Genomic DNA, 17,229 nt, shown 5'->3' with positions numbered 1-17,229 from the left:
TTTTTAAACTGACTTGCCATTTGTTTTTATTTTTCTTAGGTACTCAAAAAGTATATGTTAAAACTTGGGGCTGTGCTCACAATAGTTCTGATAGTGAATATATGGCTGGACTTTTAGATGAATATGGATACATCATTACAGGTAAGTTTTCTTTAAACTTTGTTGTTCTATCTCTCCATAAAAGCTCTAGCAACCACATATGAGAGCGTCAAAAGAGCCACTAAAAGGTTCGAAACCACAGTCACATTGTTTAGTTTCTATTTCGATTGTCAGTTATTTTTAACAAAGCTTAACTGATTGTGGCGTATATGTCATAAAGTACCATAGATGCAGTGGCAGATACAAGGGGTTGGTCATGACCCCCTCCCCCCTTTCTCTTAACTGCTGACAAAATTATCTGTGCACATTGTGTTCAAGCACTTGGAGTGTAAAATGTTTATGATTTCGGTAATCTTTTCAATTCATTAATTGTTTTTAAAGTAAATATTTGGAATAGTGCTTCTTTTCATTGCTTATAGAATTAACTAATAACGTTAATGCTCTATTGAGTGCCTTATTTCTGGTTGATTTGGTGCTTTTTATTGACCCTCAAGCAGTTTTACAAATTTTTGGCACCAAAACAGCAAGTTCGTTTATGAGAGGGGGGATCATTCTCCAGCATAACCCCCCTAAAAAGGTAGTTTGTATCCACCCCTGCATAGATGCCAAGTGCATACTTTGGGCAGATATATTTACTGTAAACATGTGCATTACCTGATAATTGTTAATTAATATCCATTTTAAACACTGATTATCTTCAAAATATGTTGAGAAATTAATGAAAAATGTTCCATTTTGCTTTCACAAATGTACATGATTGAAAGCAAAAGGCATTGTCTTACTAAAAAAGTTTGCCTACCCACTGTATGTTGGTTTTTATTCCTGCAAATAGTTTTGAGCTGTGTGTGCAGATATTTCAAATTTTTATCTTACTATGGAGAGCACATAATCCAAATTTGCCCCTAAACCGTGAGGTCTTTTTGACTCAGCAGTTAAAGCACTGGGTTAGCATCACGAAGGTCCGTGGTTCTAACCCCATCACGAGCACACATTTGCTCTCTCTGATTCCACTTCTGAACGCCACCAACAGATAAAAAGTGCTTAACAATGATAAGCTGTTACATGTCCATTGGTCCTTTCCATTTGAAGTTTAATTTAGGAGTGTAATTTTATCATTACGGTTATAATTGTCCTTTCATTACATTTATTTAATTGTCAGTTTAACCCTAAATTGGTTAGGTGGAGTGTCTTACATTCCACACTTCACATGCAAACCTTTTGTAATGTTTACACATATGACTTTATAATGTATGCCAATTACACTACTAATTGGCATCCATTATGAAGCCATACACTACAAAAATCATTGGAAAATTTCCTTCTTAATTTGCCAAATTTTGTGAACTGCATGAGAAAAACACATTTGAATAAAATAATTGAGTGCATTTGGTGCCTGAATTTAAAAAAAAAATTAAGGTACACATTTTTTATTTTATTTTATTTTATTGGAAAGACACTCTAAAGCAGTTTTATTCAACACAATTTTGCAAATTAAAATTCTTTCACTTTAGCGGTACATGGCTCCACAGCATTTCTCAGGAAAGTTTGCTGTTTGACTCGGTCTGCAAATGGTTATTGTGCAGGAGAAAGCTATGTGCATTTTATGGTTCTATGACAGCAAATGTTTTGTAATGAAGTGTATGCAACTCCAGTTCTGGATGTTGATCAGCTAAAACAATGAATCATTCAGGATTCAGGCCATTAGAGGAAAACTTGCTGAACTGCTGCAAAACACTTAGGGTGAAATTGAATTTTGACTTGATATTTTTCATGCCACTGACAGACTCATGTAGAAGTTTATAGTATTTAAAATTGTGTTATAAAAAAAACTTTTACGTTGTCTTGCCAATAAAATAAAACCTGCACGAAACTTTTTTTTATATACAAGCATTAAATGTGCTCAATACTTTTGGCCCACAAAGTGTAATGTTGGGGTTACCAACCATGTCAGTTACATTAAAGAAGAATTAATTCATCATCACCAGCTAAGCACTGATAAAATTTTATTATTAAGTGTAGTTTCATTCATAACATAAAAATGCAAGGTTAATTATCTACTCTACAATTTGTCATTGTTCATTAACTTTTTTAATGACTACTAGACTCTTGAACTGACAAATTTCAACTTAGCATACATGTTTTTGTGATTTGTTGTAATTTTAATTTTTTTTTTAAATTTTTTGCTATCAAATGCATTGAAGATGTTTCCTTTCATGTCGAGTTAGAACTCCAGTAGAAGAACCAAAAGGTAATTAGCTTTTTTTTCCCCTAAGACGAGGCATCTGATGCTGATATCTGGCTTTTAAACAGTTGTACAGTAAAAAATCCAGCGGAGGACCATTTTCGAAATGCTATTGAAGAAGGACAGCGTCTGAACAAATACGTAGTGGTTGCTGGCTGTGTGTCCCAAGCTGCTCCTAAAACTCCTTATTTAAAAGGCCTTAGCATCATTGGTGTTCAACAGATTGATAGGGTGGTTGAAGTTGTTGAAGAAACGCTGAAAGGTTTATAATTTTAATGCATAATAGTAACCATTATAACCATTTATTGTAACCATTATATTTTAATCCATAAGAGTAACCATAACATATAAAATAATAATTTACCATTTGTTTGATGTAATCTTAGTTTGCATGCAACTTTTTAGAAAAAAAAACTTTCCATGTGTATTAACTATAAAAACTATATATGAATGGTTAGTATTAAAAATGATAAATTAGCCATTGTATAAAGCTACAAATTGCTACTTAAGCTAATATAATCTGCCTTAGCTCTGCCCCATCACCAGAGCTAATGCCTAATTGTAAGAAACTATTTTAGTTGATTTGCTTGCAATTCTAACTTAGCTCTGCTAGCAGTAATTTGTAGCTTCACTTTTTAGCCTACTTTCCTGTAAAAGTTTTAAAAATGAATAAGTCATATAGGCAGCTTAATTCCATCATAAACATTTTTCAAATAACAAAAATAAATCAAATAATAAAAAATATTGAAGAATCAAAAATTGGAAAGTATTGATAATAGCCCAGTGGTTGGGGAGTTGACTACGGAAGTAATTGCTGGAAAGCTAGAAATTGCTTTAATCTATGCCGTTTGGGTCTGGAATTACTATACTAAGTTTCCCCCCTTCTACTAAGTGAGCTTTAGCCGTTGTGGCCAAATTAGTGATGAAAAACACCTGTTTTTTCATTAATATAACAATATCTCAAAAATAATGCTTCCAATGGCCATACATATCTGCAGATTACTTGTAGATATTGAAATTAGAAATAAAATGAATATCTACAATATATATTTTTAATAAATACTAAGCGCACAACTTAATTTCAAAGTTTGGATGAAATCACTAATCAAGCTCTTCAAGCCAGAACGTACCTTTCCCACTCCCATCGGCCCTCCCCGAGACCCCCTGGAATAGAACACCATAACACTAAAACACCTAACGATGCTTTCCTTACCTACGGAAGCAGCTACACAGGTACGTATTCATCAAATTGACATACTAGATGTTGCTGAAAACCATTTATTTCACTACAATGTTACAAAGAAATAAAAAAGGATCCTATCTTCGTACAGAACTCATTTTAGTTTGAAAGGAAGAGCAAAAGTACTGATAAGTTAATTTCAAGTAGAATTATCCAGAGAAAATGACTGGTTTTGAGTGACATGATTTGAATTAGAAAATCAGTATTATGTCCAAGGTTTTCCAGTTCACTTTTCTTGAAGTAAATCAATTTTTTAATTTGCACAATTTGAAGAAAACTTAATTATATTAAATGTTTTGTAGTGAGAAATGGTACTATATAGCTCAATCAGTGATTACGTGAGTGAACTATTTTGGAAAAACACTACTGTCTTGTGTGTGATTTGGGGTAAATATATGTACGAAAGGTAGCGTAATTGAAGTCAAAGAACACGGAATTCAAAAATTTTTGTTGAAAGCAGCCATAAAATACTATCATGTCAAATTAAGCAAGAAAATTTATGTTGTTTTCTATCACCATCCCACGCACATTGTTTAACTATTGCATGTTTTCAAATGTTTTATCCATGCTGAGCGTATTATTTCAGGTGACCCGTGTGTATATTATATGTATTGTTTGGTAACTTTTTATGCCTGATGTCTTTCTCTATTATGCCCTTTTTACTTCAAGTTAACTGCTTTATTAGTGATTGCATCCAAACTTAGAAGTTAAGGTGCGCTTAGTATTTGTCAAAAATATATATTGTAGCTACTCATTTTATTCCGAATTTCAATATCTACAAGTAATCTGCAAATATGTATGGCTATTGGAAACATTATTTTTGAGATATTGTTATATTAATGAAAAAACAGGTGTTTTTTGTCACTAATTTGAGTGTAACGGCTAAAGCTCACTTAGTAGAAGATTGAAAACTTAGTATGGTCATTCCAGACCCATACGCCAGAGATTAAAACAATTTCCAGCTTTCTACCAATTACTTCCGTATTATTATTATTTTTTTTTTTTTCAAAGATCTCGGAAATTAATCTTTTATGTTTTGACAACAAAAAAGAAACAAGAAATCAAAGGCGATGAACTTTTTACCCTTAGGAAAGAGTTTGAAATAATTTTGTTTGTGATAAAAGTTTTTTTTTTTTTCTTTTGAAGAATTTATAATATTTTTTCATCATCAAATTTTTGAATGGCTAAAAAGTTTTATTAAAGCTAATCTATTAGCTCCCTTTGTATTGCTTCTGTTACTTTGTTTGTATTATTAACTATTATTATTATTATTCATTTATTTTATTTTATTTATTTATTTTTTTTTTTATATTCAAATTTGAAACTATAGGTTGGGAGTAACATTATTGTGTAATTTTATACTTCAATTTGCCTGTTGTAAAATATTATACAAACTATCTTGCTCTTAAGTGTTCCCGATATAAAACTCATTAACAGTTAAAATTTAGTGACAAGTAAATGCTAACAATTTGAGAAACTGATATTGATACTACATAGCATTTAACATCATCACATTTTTTTTCCCCCATTCTTGCTTAACTGATGCATATTTTGTCATTTGAAATCTGTTTTAAATGTTAGAAAACTATGCTTAGCTTAATTTACATCCTGAGCTAACAGAACACATGTATTATGCTAGAAAATTGATCTTCAATACATAAGAAACTTGACTTTTTTAGTTCTAGTCTTGTTCAATATGAAGCTGTTCCATATTTGTGGACCTCTCACAAGTGTGCTAAAATGTTTTTTACTCAATTTTTATTTTTATCGAAAAAATGCAAAAGTTTCTCTTTAAATTTTTATCTTTCATTATTCCATAATATTCAAGATATCTAACTACAGTCGTTCCTCTCTACTTCGCGCTTCAACTTTCGCGGTTTCACTACATCGCGTTTTTTTCTATTTCCCCCCTCCCCCCCCCCCCAATTATAGCAATGAGCCTTTTTTATGTTCTCGTGCAAACTTTTTCTTACAAGAGAATTACAAATCATGTCTTTCAAGTAAGGTAAGCTCTTCTTAGGAACTGTAGTTGTACTAGTGGAGGGAGTGGAGGTTTAAAATCGCCGAAGAAGGTTTATCTCAATTTAACCTTAAACACCAACTGCAAAGTATGAATCACTGTATTATTACTAGGGGATAAATACATCTCTAGTGGTGTTCAACAACGTACTACTAGCTTTTTAAGCTGTATGCGTAATACCTTTTATGAAGATAAATGTAGAGGAAGAAAGGGGGCACATAAATTAATTCATCATTGAACAAGTTGAAGTTGAGCTATTTTCATAGGTTAGTAGTAGTGTGTATAGTGATGTAAAATACCTGGGTATTTATTTTTAGGGGTAAATACGCAGGGTATATACCCGGGTAAATACCCATTTTGGGTATTTACCCGGGTATTTATTTCAAAAATTTATATTAAACTAAAGTACTTTTCTGTCTGTATTTCACTATGTATATATGTAACCAATCATATACAAAACAAATTTTTGCCCAAACATTGTATTTTGATCACATATTTCAAGAATTATTGTGCGAAACAACTTAGCAATCTAATATGATATTCACATTAAATGTGTTGGATATGCCTAATCAATGTCCCAATCTTTCTTTTTTGTTTTTCATTTTTCAAAGCAAAATTTAAAGTTTTACCAGTACAAATACAAAGTGAGTGACAAACTAACGCCTCCTAAATACTAAATGCCTATCGCGTTCTCCCTTTTAACATAGAGCAAAATGATTCCAGTAAGCATATTTTTGGTCTTCTGGCTACTGCCAACTATCGAAGGTCGAAAGCATTAGAAATTAAAAGCTGAGAAAACAATTGGTTAACTTCTAAATTTAAATTTTAAAATTAACCAATTAACGATTTGATTTGAATTGTTTGGATCCATCTTCATAGCAACACCATCCATGTATTGCCATCAGTTAGTGCAATGTGATAGGCATTTAGTATTTAGGAGGCTTTGGACAAACTAATTACAACTCTAAGCCAAAACTAACTAGTAGCATGATATTATGAAAAATCAACGAAAAGTTATGCTAATGCCATCTAATGTGACAAAATTAAACTTAAATCCCTTTGCTTTACCCCATAAAAAATTAAATTATCCTACCATCCTATTTAAGTTTTAGAATAGTTCATTCTAAATTCTGACAGTTTTTTTTTACGCCTTTTCATTACGCCTTTAATTAAAGAAATTATAATACATAAATTTTTATATTTTTAATCTTTCATTTTACAGTTTATGTTTGAAAAAAAAATCACTTTTTGATACCACCTAAAGTTTTTTTTTTGGCAAAATGTGCAATTACTAGGGAATTTACCCTGCCTTAGGATAAATACCGAAAAAAATATTTACCTTCCCACCCGACATCACTAGTTGCATGTATTAAAAATAGTTCGAATAAATTTTCATCATGAAGTACTGGGGAGCAAATGCAAATGAGCAAGGCAACAGAAAACAATATTTTTTTTTTGCTTATTAATGTGAAAACTGTTTCTATATTTGCCACGTTACCACTTTAAACAGCAATAAAATAAACAAATAACATCATAGTCTTAATAAATTCTCAGTAAATTCTTCCAAGCATCCATCATGCTTCTTTTTTTTCATTTTGGATATGACTAACCTAGATTGTGATTTTGAAATCCTGAAGTTCATCATTGAATTATATTTGTCCAATTATGACATTAGGGCCGTTCACATGACGTTTTTCTACCTCGCATTTTCTCGCTCCGGCTCTGCAAAAACCCGGATCGAAAAATTCCTCATTCACATGTGAAAAGCTGGTTTATCCCAGAGAGCGGATTTACCCAGCATCCTTTGCGCAAATCCTGAATGGAGGAAGTAAACCGTCACAGTTGGCGCAGTGCATTCTGGGTAACAACCCGGCTTTTCTCCTACCCCCAAGCAGGAGGAAAAAAATTCCAGCATTTCCCCAGCAAATAACCGGCTTGCGGTCGAAAGCAGGGTTTTTCCTGGGTCGAAAAGCGTCATGTGAACGGCGCTATTGAAAAGAAAGATTCTTTGGTTCACGATATGTTTCTTCCATAATTTCATCAATTCATCTAATAAAAAATATTATAGACTGTGTAATACATATGTATGTATCAGTTTTATCAATTATTTCATACTTAGATTTAAAAAAAATTTCAGACTCACTTTTTGCATTTTTTTGTAAAATACCCAGTTTTTGGGTATTTACCCAGGTCTTGGGTAAATACCCAGGTAAATACCCAAAGCATATTTACCTACCCACTGGGTATTTACCCGATCCACATCACTAAGTGTGTAAGAACTGCATGTGTGTGTGTGTGTACTCTATTTCCCAATAATTAATGTGATATCGATTCCATCTAATGTATCTCGTTTTCTCATATTTTGTGCAATATATTAAGTAATACAAATGTAATGTTGGATAAGGGTGCTGTTTCATGTCTAGGGGGCTCTAACTATGTTAAAAACCTATTTAAATTATCGTCAGTAGGTTTTATGCCCTCTAATTAAGAAAATATTCGGTTTATAAATACAGATTCCTACTTCGCGGAAATTCAGTTATCGCGGTGAAGTCTGGAACGAATTAACCGCAATAAACGTTGGTTAAGTGTACATGAATAAAAGCTGGTTGATTTTGGTTATCTAATTTTTAAACTTTTGTTGTGCGCTTATTTAACAGGAAATTCAGTGCAACTTCTTGGAACTAAGAGAGTTTCTGGTAAAAAGCAAGGTGGTGCATCATTAAAACTACCAAAAGTGAGAAGAAATGAATTGATTGAAATAATTCCTATTAATACTGGGTAATTATTTGTTTCCTGAACCATTGAAATGTACTTAAGTATTTTCACTTATTTGTTACAGGATATGCATTTCTTCTTGTAACAAAATAATGAAAAACATTTTAAAGCTATTGAATAAAAGTTTTGGTGTTTTGTTTTTGTTTAGGTGCCTTAATCAATGCACTTACTGTAAAACAAAGCATGCTAGAGGTAATCTTGGAAGTTATCCAATATCTGAAATCGTGGAACGAGCCAAGATAGCATTTGAAGGTGACGGATTGTTTCTTGAATTCTTCAACACTAGATTAATTTCCGTAACAAAGTGTGCAGCAATTGTTGAAATGTATCAATAATTTTTTCTTATTGAAAGCATATGTTCCTGATATGTTTTGTGTTAATGTCTAAACCATTTTTTGAAGAAGATAAAAAATACCTTTGTGCAGAACAGTAAAGTAAGAAATAACAACGTCAGAAAAGCACAAATTCTCAGATTACTGCAGACACGTGTTTCGGGGTTACAGGGAATGCCTTTTTCAATGGAAAAACTAATGAGCTTGTGATGAAAAGACATCCGACATCATCCATAGGTTCATTACTTTTTGCATTGAAAAGGCGTTCCCTATAACACCGAAACACGTATCTGCAGTAATCTGCGAATTTGTGCTTTTCTGACGTTGTTATTTCTTACTTTACATTTTCTGAAAGTAGGACAAAAAAAACTTACAAGTAATTTCTCCAATATATATAGAAAAGTTACCATGGTGTCCCCTGCTGTATACAAAAAGCAACTTGCAAAATTTAATAAAAGATGGTGCTGTTATTATTGTTTATTTGTTTTTTAAATGAGTCGAGTATCTTGGGGCATGCACAAGAAATGACAGCTGTTGGCTCGTGCTCAAACCTGAAGGTGGCCCAAGATTTTTAAAATGAGGTGTGAAATATATGTAGAGATGTAGGGGTAAACAATATGGAGAAGAGCCTCGTGAAAGTCATTTGTGACGGCCCCTGAGAGAATCAATTGCCTATCCTACAAAAAAGTTTATTTTGAAATTGCTTTGGTGTGAAACACTTTAAGGGAACGTTACCCTTTTGGTGAGCTTTAACAGGTAGTTCTCATCTGAATATTTAATGTTAAAAATTTAGGAAAATACTCATTAGGTGACTTAATGTGGACTTCATTAAAATTGTTTGTGCACAACCTAAGACTTCTGGCTGTGAGTTAAGCTCATTGTGTTTCATTAGATTTCTCAAATACTGCTGTATTTAATATGTACTGTATAAATGAATTGCTATAAAACACTTATTTTTATGATTTTCACAAGCCCTTAATAATTGTAAAAATTTAAGCCACACGAAATATTTCAACTTTATATATGTAATAAACTTTTGTTCATTCAAAATTTGCAAAATCATTTCATTTTCCAAAAAATAAATACTTTTACTTTGTCTATTTTAGCATACTAGTTTTGATCTCTAAATTCTTAAAGCATTGCTATATGTGGTTCATCAAATTTACCATGTAAGAAAATACTATATGAAATGCTCAAAGCAATATTAGCCATCACCTTGTCTTTAGCTAACTGCTGAAAAAAGGGACAGTAATTGAAATGCCATCAGAGAAAAGGACACAAAAACAAATTCTAGTAAATTCAAAAGATTTTGCTGCTATAGAAAATGCCTTATGCTTGTGTAGTGAAGCTCCTTTTCTTTTTAGCTGGCTTTCCAGTCTTCTTAACTGCCTCCTCCAGGTAATGGAATAAGATAGCACTAAAAGCAAACAACTTTGTTACATTGAAAAGTGGGACAGAATAGCATCTTGGAAAAATCTTTTAAAAATTAATTGGAATTGTTGAAATCTTACGTTTGAATATTTTGTTTTTGTAAACAACGGTCAAATGCTAAAAAACCAAACTATACACATCTCTTTGTTCTTTCCTCTTTCTATTTCATCCTTAGTAAAAAAGGTTTTTAAGGAATTGATCACAGTATGGTCTACACCAGGGGTTCTCAAACAGTGGGATGTGCCTAGGGGGTTGCGAGGTGTGGAAGAAAATTTTGAAGAAAATCAATTTATTGCTGTGTTTTTATTAAAAACCCGCAGGCACGTTGATGTCATGAGTCATCTTTGTTTCTTTTTCATACTGTGTGCAGTGATAGAACTTGAAGGAGCACTAGGTAACTTTCATAAAACTACTACAAAATTATAAAATCAGTAAAGTCTACTACTGTCTCTCATTATAAAATAATTCAAGAGACAAAAATTCATGTATATTTTTCTAGTTACTTCTGTTTCTAAGTATAAAACTTAACCATTTGTGTAGTTTTTAGTTATTGTTTTAGGGGGATTGTTTTAGGGACAGAGTTAAAACTTGTCGCCAAAATACTTAGTCTAAAAAGAGGGTCTCAATGTCTAAAAGTTTGAGAACCCCTGGTCTACACTGTTTTCCTACATTTCACTCCTAAAAAATGAATTTCATTTTATAAAACACATTAAGCAGTATTTTCCTTCCTGGAGAAAAAAAGAGAGCTGTACCACTTACTATGATAAAGATAGTGTTGCGTCATTACGCTACAGACAAGCCTTGATTGTTTAGCGAACTATCGAAATCGTCTGCGAGCCTCCGATTAACAACTCAACACAGCATGTGCGCCTTGCGCTGTTTTGGTTTTAGCTTGTTCGCCGACTTGCTCAGAATATGGTTGTGTTTTTGTAGAGCACCAGCAACAGAGCATAGATTTCTTTCACAACAGGGTATTGGTCCCTAAAATTTGAATCGCTATATTGGTTACTGTAAATGATTACTAGAATCATGTTGTAAATATTTGTAAATATTTTATAAAGTCTTTTTCTAAAAGCAATTAGTCATCATTAAAAACAAACTTACAGTCCACTTAGACTATCGCCGAATCAGATAGAATATAATAAAATTTTGTTGAACAAAGCGAAAATATTGTTAAACTCTATTTCACTCCTATTCTATTCATTACTTCATTTTTTTTTATGTTTTATGTTTTTAAACGTTTTGATTTTAGAGGGTGTTAAAGAAATTTGGTTGACATCTGAAGACACAGGAGCTTATGGAAAAGATATAGGAGAAACCTTGCCCAAACTTTTGTATAGATTAGTGGAAGTTATTCCTGATGGCTGTATGCTTCGACTAGGGATGACAAATCCTCCTTACATCCTAGAGCACTTAAAAGTATGAATTAAAATTGTTTCTCCTGTGAAATTCTTTTAAATAAACAGTTGAGACTTCACACATTAGGGAGAGTTTCAATTAATAAAACTTCAAATAATGGTAACTTTATAATTGAACCACTTTTGCTTGGGCAAACCTACACCATGGGTTTTGTCATATTTTTACCTAAATTTTTTATGTAACTTATGTGGAAACTCGATAATGGTAAATTACTCTAGTGACTAGAAAAAAAATAGGCAACCTTACTTTAACGTTTTCTTTACAGCTTTTACTCTTCATTTATGACAATTTTTGGAAACTCGATATGGGTTAACTTACTCAATTTTGGGCACCTTTTAGCCCCTGGCAACCCTGATTAGTTCACACGCAATAGGTAGGCAACCTTACTTAAGCATTTTGTTTACAACTTTTATTCTTTATTCATGATAACAATTTTTGGAAACTTGTTGAGGGTAAACTACACATTTTTTAGCGTTTTTTTAACCTTTGGCAACCTTAGGGACCGGAAAAGGTGGACAACCTTGTTTTAGAGTTTTATTTGCAGCTTTCACTCTTCATTTATGACAATAATTTACGGAAACTGAGTGAGGGGAAAATTACCTCCCTCTTTGGGCACCTTTTAGCCCCTGACAACCCTGATTTTGGACCTGCAACCATACTTAACACCGGTATTCTCCACTCCGGTTAAAACTTGGACCAAGGCTTAAACCTCGAAGTTGAAAAACTACTCTATTCTCCATCCCGGTTTGGCGTTTAACTCGGTCACGGAACACCCATTTCCAGAGCTCGGCTTGTGACCGGGACTTCGACGGTTTAAAACTAGATATCCTTCCCATCATTCCTTTGTGAGCAAACAAAATGGACGACGGCCGTTTGGATTATTTTGAGCGATTTTCAAATGCTAGAAACTATTGATAAACATTCGCTAAACATTCTTGATGTCAGAGAAACAAAAATTAATTACAAAATTTAATCAGAATTAACATTTGTTATAGGTGTTATCAAAAAGTACGGCCGAAAACATTAATGCAATAATCAACAGAATGGTGCAAAAAAAATCTTTTTTTTTTTATTTCCATGTCACTGTAGCGCGGAAAAGTTGCAATTGGTGAGCAATTTTTTTTTTTTTTTTGAAATCTGATTTATTTCTGCCGCACCGTTTCTTCGTATTTTAAACTTTCGCCTCAATTAACAACAAAAACGTTACAAAAGAATACTGCATGAAAAAATAACTATTTGGGGGGGGGATTAGATGCCACTTCTGAGAGAATATCTTAGAACACTTTCGTCCGTTACAAACTATCCTTTATCAAATAATTTCTGGAACACGAAAACTTATTTGTTTTTTTAATGCAGCATTGCTCCAATTTTAAAATGCAGGTCAAACAATTTTTAAACCGCTAATAGTTTTTTAAACAAATTCTTCCCTGAATTATAGTCATATAACGTCACAACGGAGCTTTTATAATTGCTAAAGTTTTGCTTTAAATTTGTGAAAAATGTGGCAGAATCGCACTTGCTATTATTTTTATGAGTTTGGGGAAAATGAAAAATTGGTCTGAAGCAAAATAATCAGGAGTGCTCACCTCGGCTGTGGGAGGAGGTTGGGGGGGGGGGGGGGGCGTCATGGCGCAGAATATGCCATGAAATTTTTGGGGGAGGGGGGGGGCTGTTCAAGGAATAATTTCTTCTTTTTTCAGAGGGGTCATCCAATTTGGGGGGTCTTTGTAGAGTTCGGGAGGGAGGGGTGTGCCCTTGCTCTTAGGGAGGGGGGGGGCACCCCTGGAAAAATCAATTATTTTTCTTAAACAGTAGTACCTGTTGCAACTTTTTTACTCAGATCAATTATCGAAGTAACAAGGTATTTAGTCCAATTGAGAGACTGAATTACATAAATCATTCCAAGACAGAAAATGACAGAATGAAACTGAATGTTCCACAAAATTTCAATGCGCAACACAATATTTAAACAAATTTAAAATTCTCTTTGTTTCAAATAATTATAAATAAAACGGTTCAGGAGATTTTTAATTGCAGAAGAAATTACTATTACTAGCTTCATGAACACATTAATGTGGAAAAATATTATCAATGGATGAAATAACATTTGATTTTATGCTAGGGAATGTAAATATAGAAGCAATTAGAATGTGACTTTATTTTTGCGTACAAACACACATATAATTACAAGATAGGAGATGAGAAAAAGCTTTGTAAAACAAGTGATTGTAAAAATTAAGGTGTGAATGATAACAAAGAATTTTTGCATGGGCGTCCATATGCAAAATTTTAAGGGGACGGGGGGGGGGGGGGGGGCTCAGATATTTTCCAGATGTTTTAGCAGGATATTTTCCCGTGGAAACCGATTTCAGTACAGATTAGAGTGAACAAAATTTGACATTTTTACTTATTCAATAATGGCTGGAAAAGAAATGTTTTTACATTTTAGCAAAGAAAAAAAATACTAAAGCAAGGAAGTTCTAATTTCTAAGGGGGGGGGGGGGCTTGAGTCCCCACTTGTCCCCTTCCCCATATGGGTGCCCTTGAATTTTTGGATGATAAAAATATAAAATTATTTTTTCAACTTTTAAAAAGGAGTATATTGCTGAAAAAATAAGTTCTTCACATGGAAAACTAATGCAGGGCAGGGAAAAATGCAGTTTATAAACTTGTCCTGCGTCGTTTATATTAATAAGTTTATGGATTTTAAAGACAATAAATATTAACAAATGTTTCACGAAATGGAACAGATGGAGGGGGGAGGGGATCGGGTTCTAAAGCCAATACATTGTAAACAGTTTTTAATAATATTGTAAATTATTTTTCTTTTCTATGTTTTTAATTCTTTTCTTTCTTTCTTTCAAATGCATACACAACATAGTAGAAAACATTAAGCTTCTATATTATTCAAAAATATTTACTTCACACACAAGGAAAAAAAACATTTATGACTGACAGATTTTCAATATTAGAAAGAGGCTAATATATTAATCAGTAGCGTATCTAGAGGGGGGGGAGACAACGATCTGCCCCGGAATTGCACCCAAAGTGGATTTTAAAGTTAATAAAATAAATAAATTTTAATTAATTCTCTGAAGTTTTTCCCGATTTTTTCTTAAATCATATTTAATCCATTAAATGTCAACGAAAACAAAGCACAATATTGCGCTTGGACGGGGCACGTTACATATGCGTCTAGGGCAAGTTTTACATAGAATGTATTCGTAATCAAACTCATTTATTAATATTCGTAATTAAACTCGCTTTTTAATTACAACTATAGTTACAACACCAAAATAATAAGTTGCTGTTTCTAAAAAATAGCACGAACTTAATATTCACATAAAACATCTTTTTGAAAGGGGGGGGGATTTCGTAAATTACAGCTCGGTCCAGATGAAACCCTTGGCAAGAACGTGACTATATTATTGAATTAGTTTTTATTTTATCTTGATTAATAACAAGATGAAAAAAACATTTAATTTATAACAAGATGAAAAAACTTTTTAAGTTTCTTTCCAGAAACATTAAAAAAAGGCATTGATGTCTTTAAATTTCAAATTGAGTCTAATAAAAAAAAAAATTGCATGAACTATAGATCCATTTTGCTACTCCCAATTCTTATTATGTGTCAATCATGCTTCAGTGCGCGAATTTACTACTACGTGGAATGCAGTTAGGTAGAAAATATCGCGTGAGTCACTCTACCCAATGGTAACAGCCGTTTCATTTCTACTTCAGTTAAAACTCGGCTCCCCTAATTTGTGCTTGAAATGACTTGAAGAATACGCACCGCGTTTGAAACTAGTTTTCCCTTACTTCTCGGTTTTGGGGAGCCGAGTTTCATCTCCGTGCTGTGACGGTATTGAGAATATGGCCGTAAGTGTTTTATTTCTGTTTTTTACTCTTCAATTATGATAACAATTTTCAGAAACTTGATGAGGGTAAATTTTTTATTTTTAGGCACCTTTCAAACCCTGGCAACCCTGATTAGTTCACGTGAAAGAGGTAGAAATTCTACTTTCACGTTTTGTTTACAATTTTTACTCTTCATTTATGGTAACAGTTTCTGGAAACTCAAGGAGCGTAGGTCAAGCCTAGTGGGATCTTGGTCTTTAGGACTTTGAGGTATCGAGAGTTGACTCTATATGTTACAGACTGCCCAAAGCAACCTAACAATGATAAACAGTCAAAAAGCAAGTACATGGTTCAGGGAAAAGGGTAAACTTTCTCGAATATCCTAAATTTTTATTTCTTACTCTTCAACTACATCATTCATCTTGGTTGGCTTTATATATGATGCTCAGAAAATTCTGATGTCCATTTTCAGTTTGCTTAAAATATGATTTTACAATTAGTGCAAAATCTGTATTTCTGCATTGAATTACAGTAACCTCTCTTTACATTGCGCCTTGTTGCATCGCTCATTCGGATATATTGCGCTTTTCCTTTGTCTCTCAAAAAATTATATTAAAAAAATTAAATCTTTCTTTACATTTGACACCACAGGCAAAAAAAAGGTTATATTTCTCAGAAAAAGTATTTTCTTCTTTTTTTAATCAATGAACAAAACTGGCATTTTTTCCATAGACTTATTAATTCGTTGCAGTTAAAGTTGCAACTTTCAGTTTGTATTCCACCATAAAAAAATAAAAATATTTTAAATTATTTTTTCTTAGTTTAAGACAAAAATTTGTTGACATTTTTTTTTTTTTTGGTTTTTATTAAAAAAATTTCCTTGTGTGATAATTAACTAACATTTTATTGATGCACATGTCATTAACTTTACATTTATTGAATTGTTATTTTTTATGACCTCCGTTGTATCGGGTTTTCGGATACATTGTGCTTTGTTTGTTGTTTGCTGATAAGCGCCGATATATCAAGGGGTTTCTGTAATAAATGAAATGAACAACTTGTTCAGCATGGTAACCCAGAAGTTAGCAATGGAAGGGGTATATTTGTTTTAAATATGTAATGAGTCATTTTCTTGGTGCAAAATGTTGTAAATTTTGATATGATCTTTTACTGCTTATATATATAAAAGATGATTCACAGTGAAGGAAATCAGGGGTGATTGTGTTCCAGTATTTTACCGGATTTCCGGTATTTTCATCTTGAATTCCGGTACCTTCATCTTCAAAAATACCGGAACTTCTATATTTTCAGAAAAACCCACTTTAGTAACATTTAGGGCAATGTTTAATGAAATGAAAAAATCCAAATTGAAGACATTTGGTATAAATATAAATCGTAAGCTACGGTCATGTTTTGTAAACTGGGGGAAGGTAGGAATAGAAAAGAGATAAGAGCTTGGACTCCTGTCTTTGTTCTTTATGGCAGATGGAGGAATTGATTGTATTCAAATATTTTCTTTATTTTATATTCTAGTTTATGATCTTTATCTGCGTCCATTCTGTTGTTATTGAACTAATTCTAATTATGCTTTATCGTTATTAATATGCTCCTCGTAAATATAAATTAGTTTGTTAAATTAAAGTTTACTAGTTAACTCTTACTTTTCATTTCACTACTTTTTTTGTTTGATAAATTTATTCATTTGAACTTTGCATGTTCTCTTTTAAAAAATGAGGTATCTGGATAAATCTGAAGATATTGGCTCCATCAATGCAGGAAAGAAGAACAAGTTTAATTGGGAATGGTTAAACAG

General features: G+C 32.5%; 1 protein-coding gene across 1 annotated transcript in view; it reads left to right on the top strand.

Moving 5' to 3' along the window:
- The window catches only part of LOC129225773 (threonylcarbamoyladenosine tRNA methylthiotransferase-like), a gene marked incomplete at its 3' end in the record, with an annotated part of 39,942 nt that overhangs the window by 7,090 nt on the left and 15,623 nt on the right, over window positions 1-17,229 (top strand). The window contains exons 3-7 of the mRNA XM_054860280.1: window positions 40-141; window positions 2,373-2,603; window positions 8,259-8,379; window positions 8,525-8,628; window positions 11,392-11,558. Coding sequence (XP_054716255.1) covers window positions 40-141; window positions 2,373-2,603; window positions 8,259-8,379; window positions 8,525-8,628; window positions 11,392-11,558 — 725 coding nt within the window. The remainder of the gene's footprint in view (window positions 1-39; window positions 142-2,372; window positions 2,604-8,258; window positions 8,380-8,524; window positions 8,629-11,391; window positions 11,559-17,229) is intronic.

Source organism: Uloborus diversus, chromosome 7, assembly GCF_026930045.1.
Source record: "Uloborus diversus isolate 005 chromosome 7, Udiv.v.3.1, whole genome shotgun sequence".
Classification (NCBI taxonomy): Eukaryota; Metazoa; Arthropoda; class Arachnida; order Araneae; family Uloboridae; genus Uloborus; species Uloborus diversus.
This window is presented reverse-complemented; position numbering and strand designations above follow the sequence as displayed.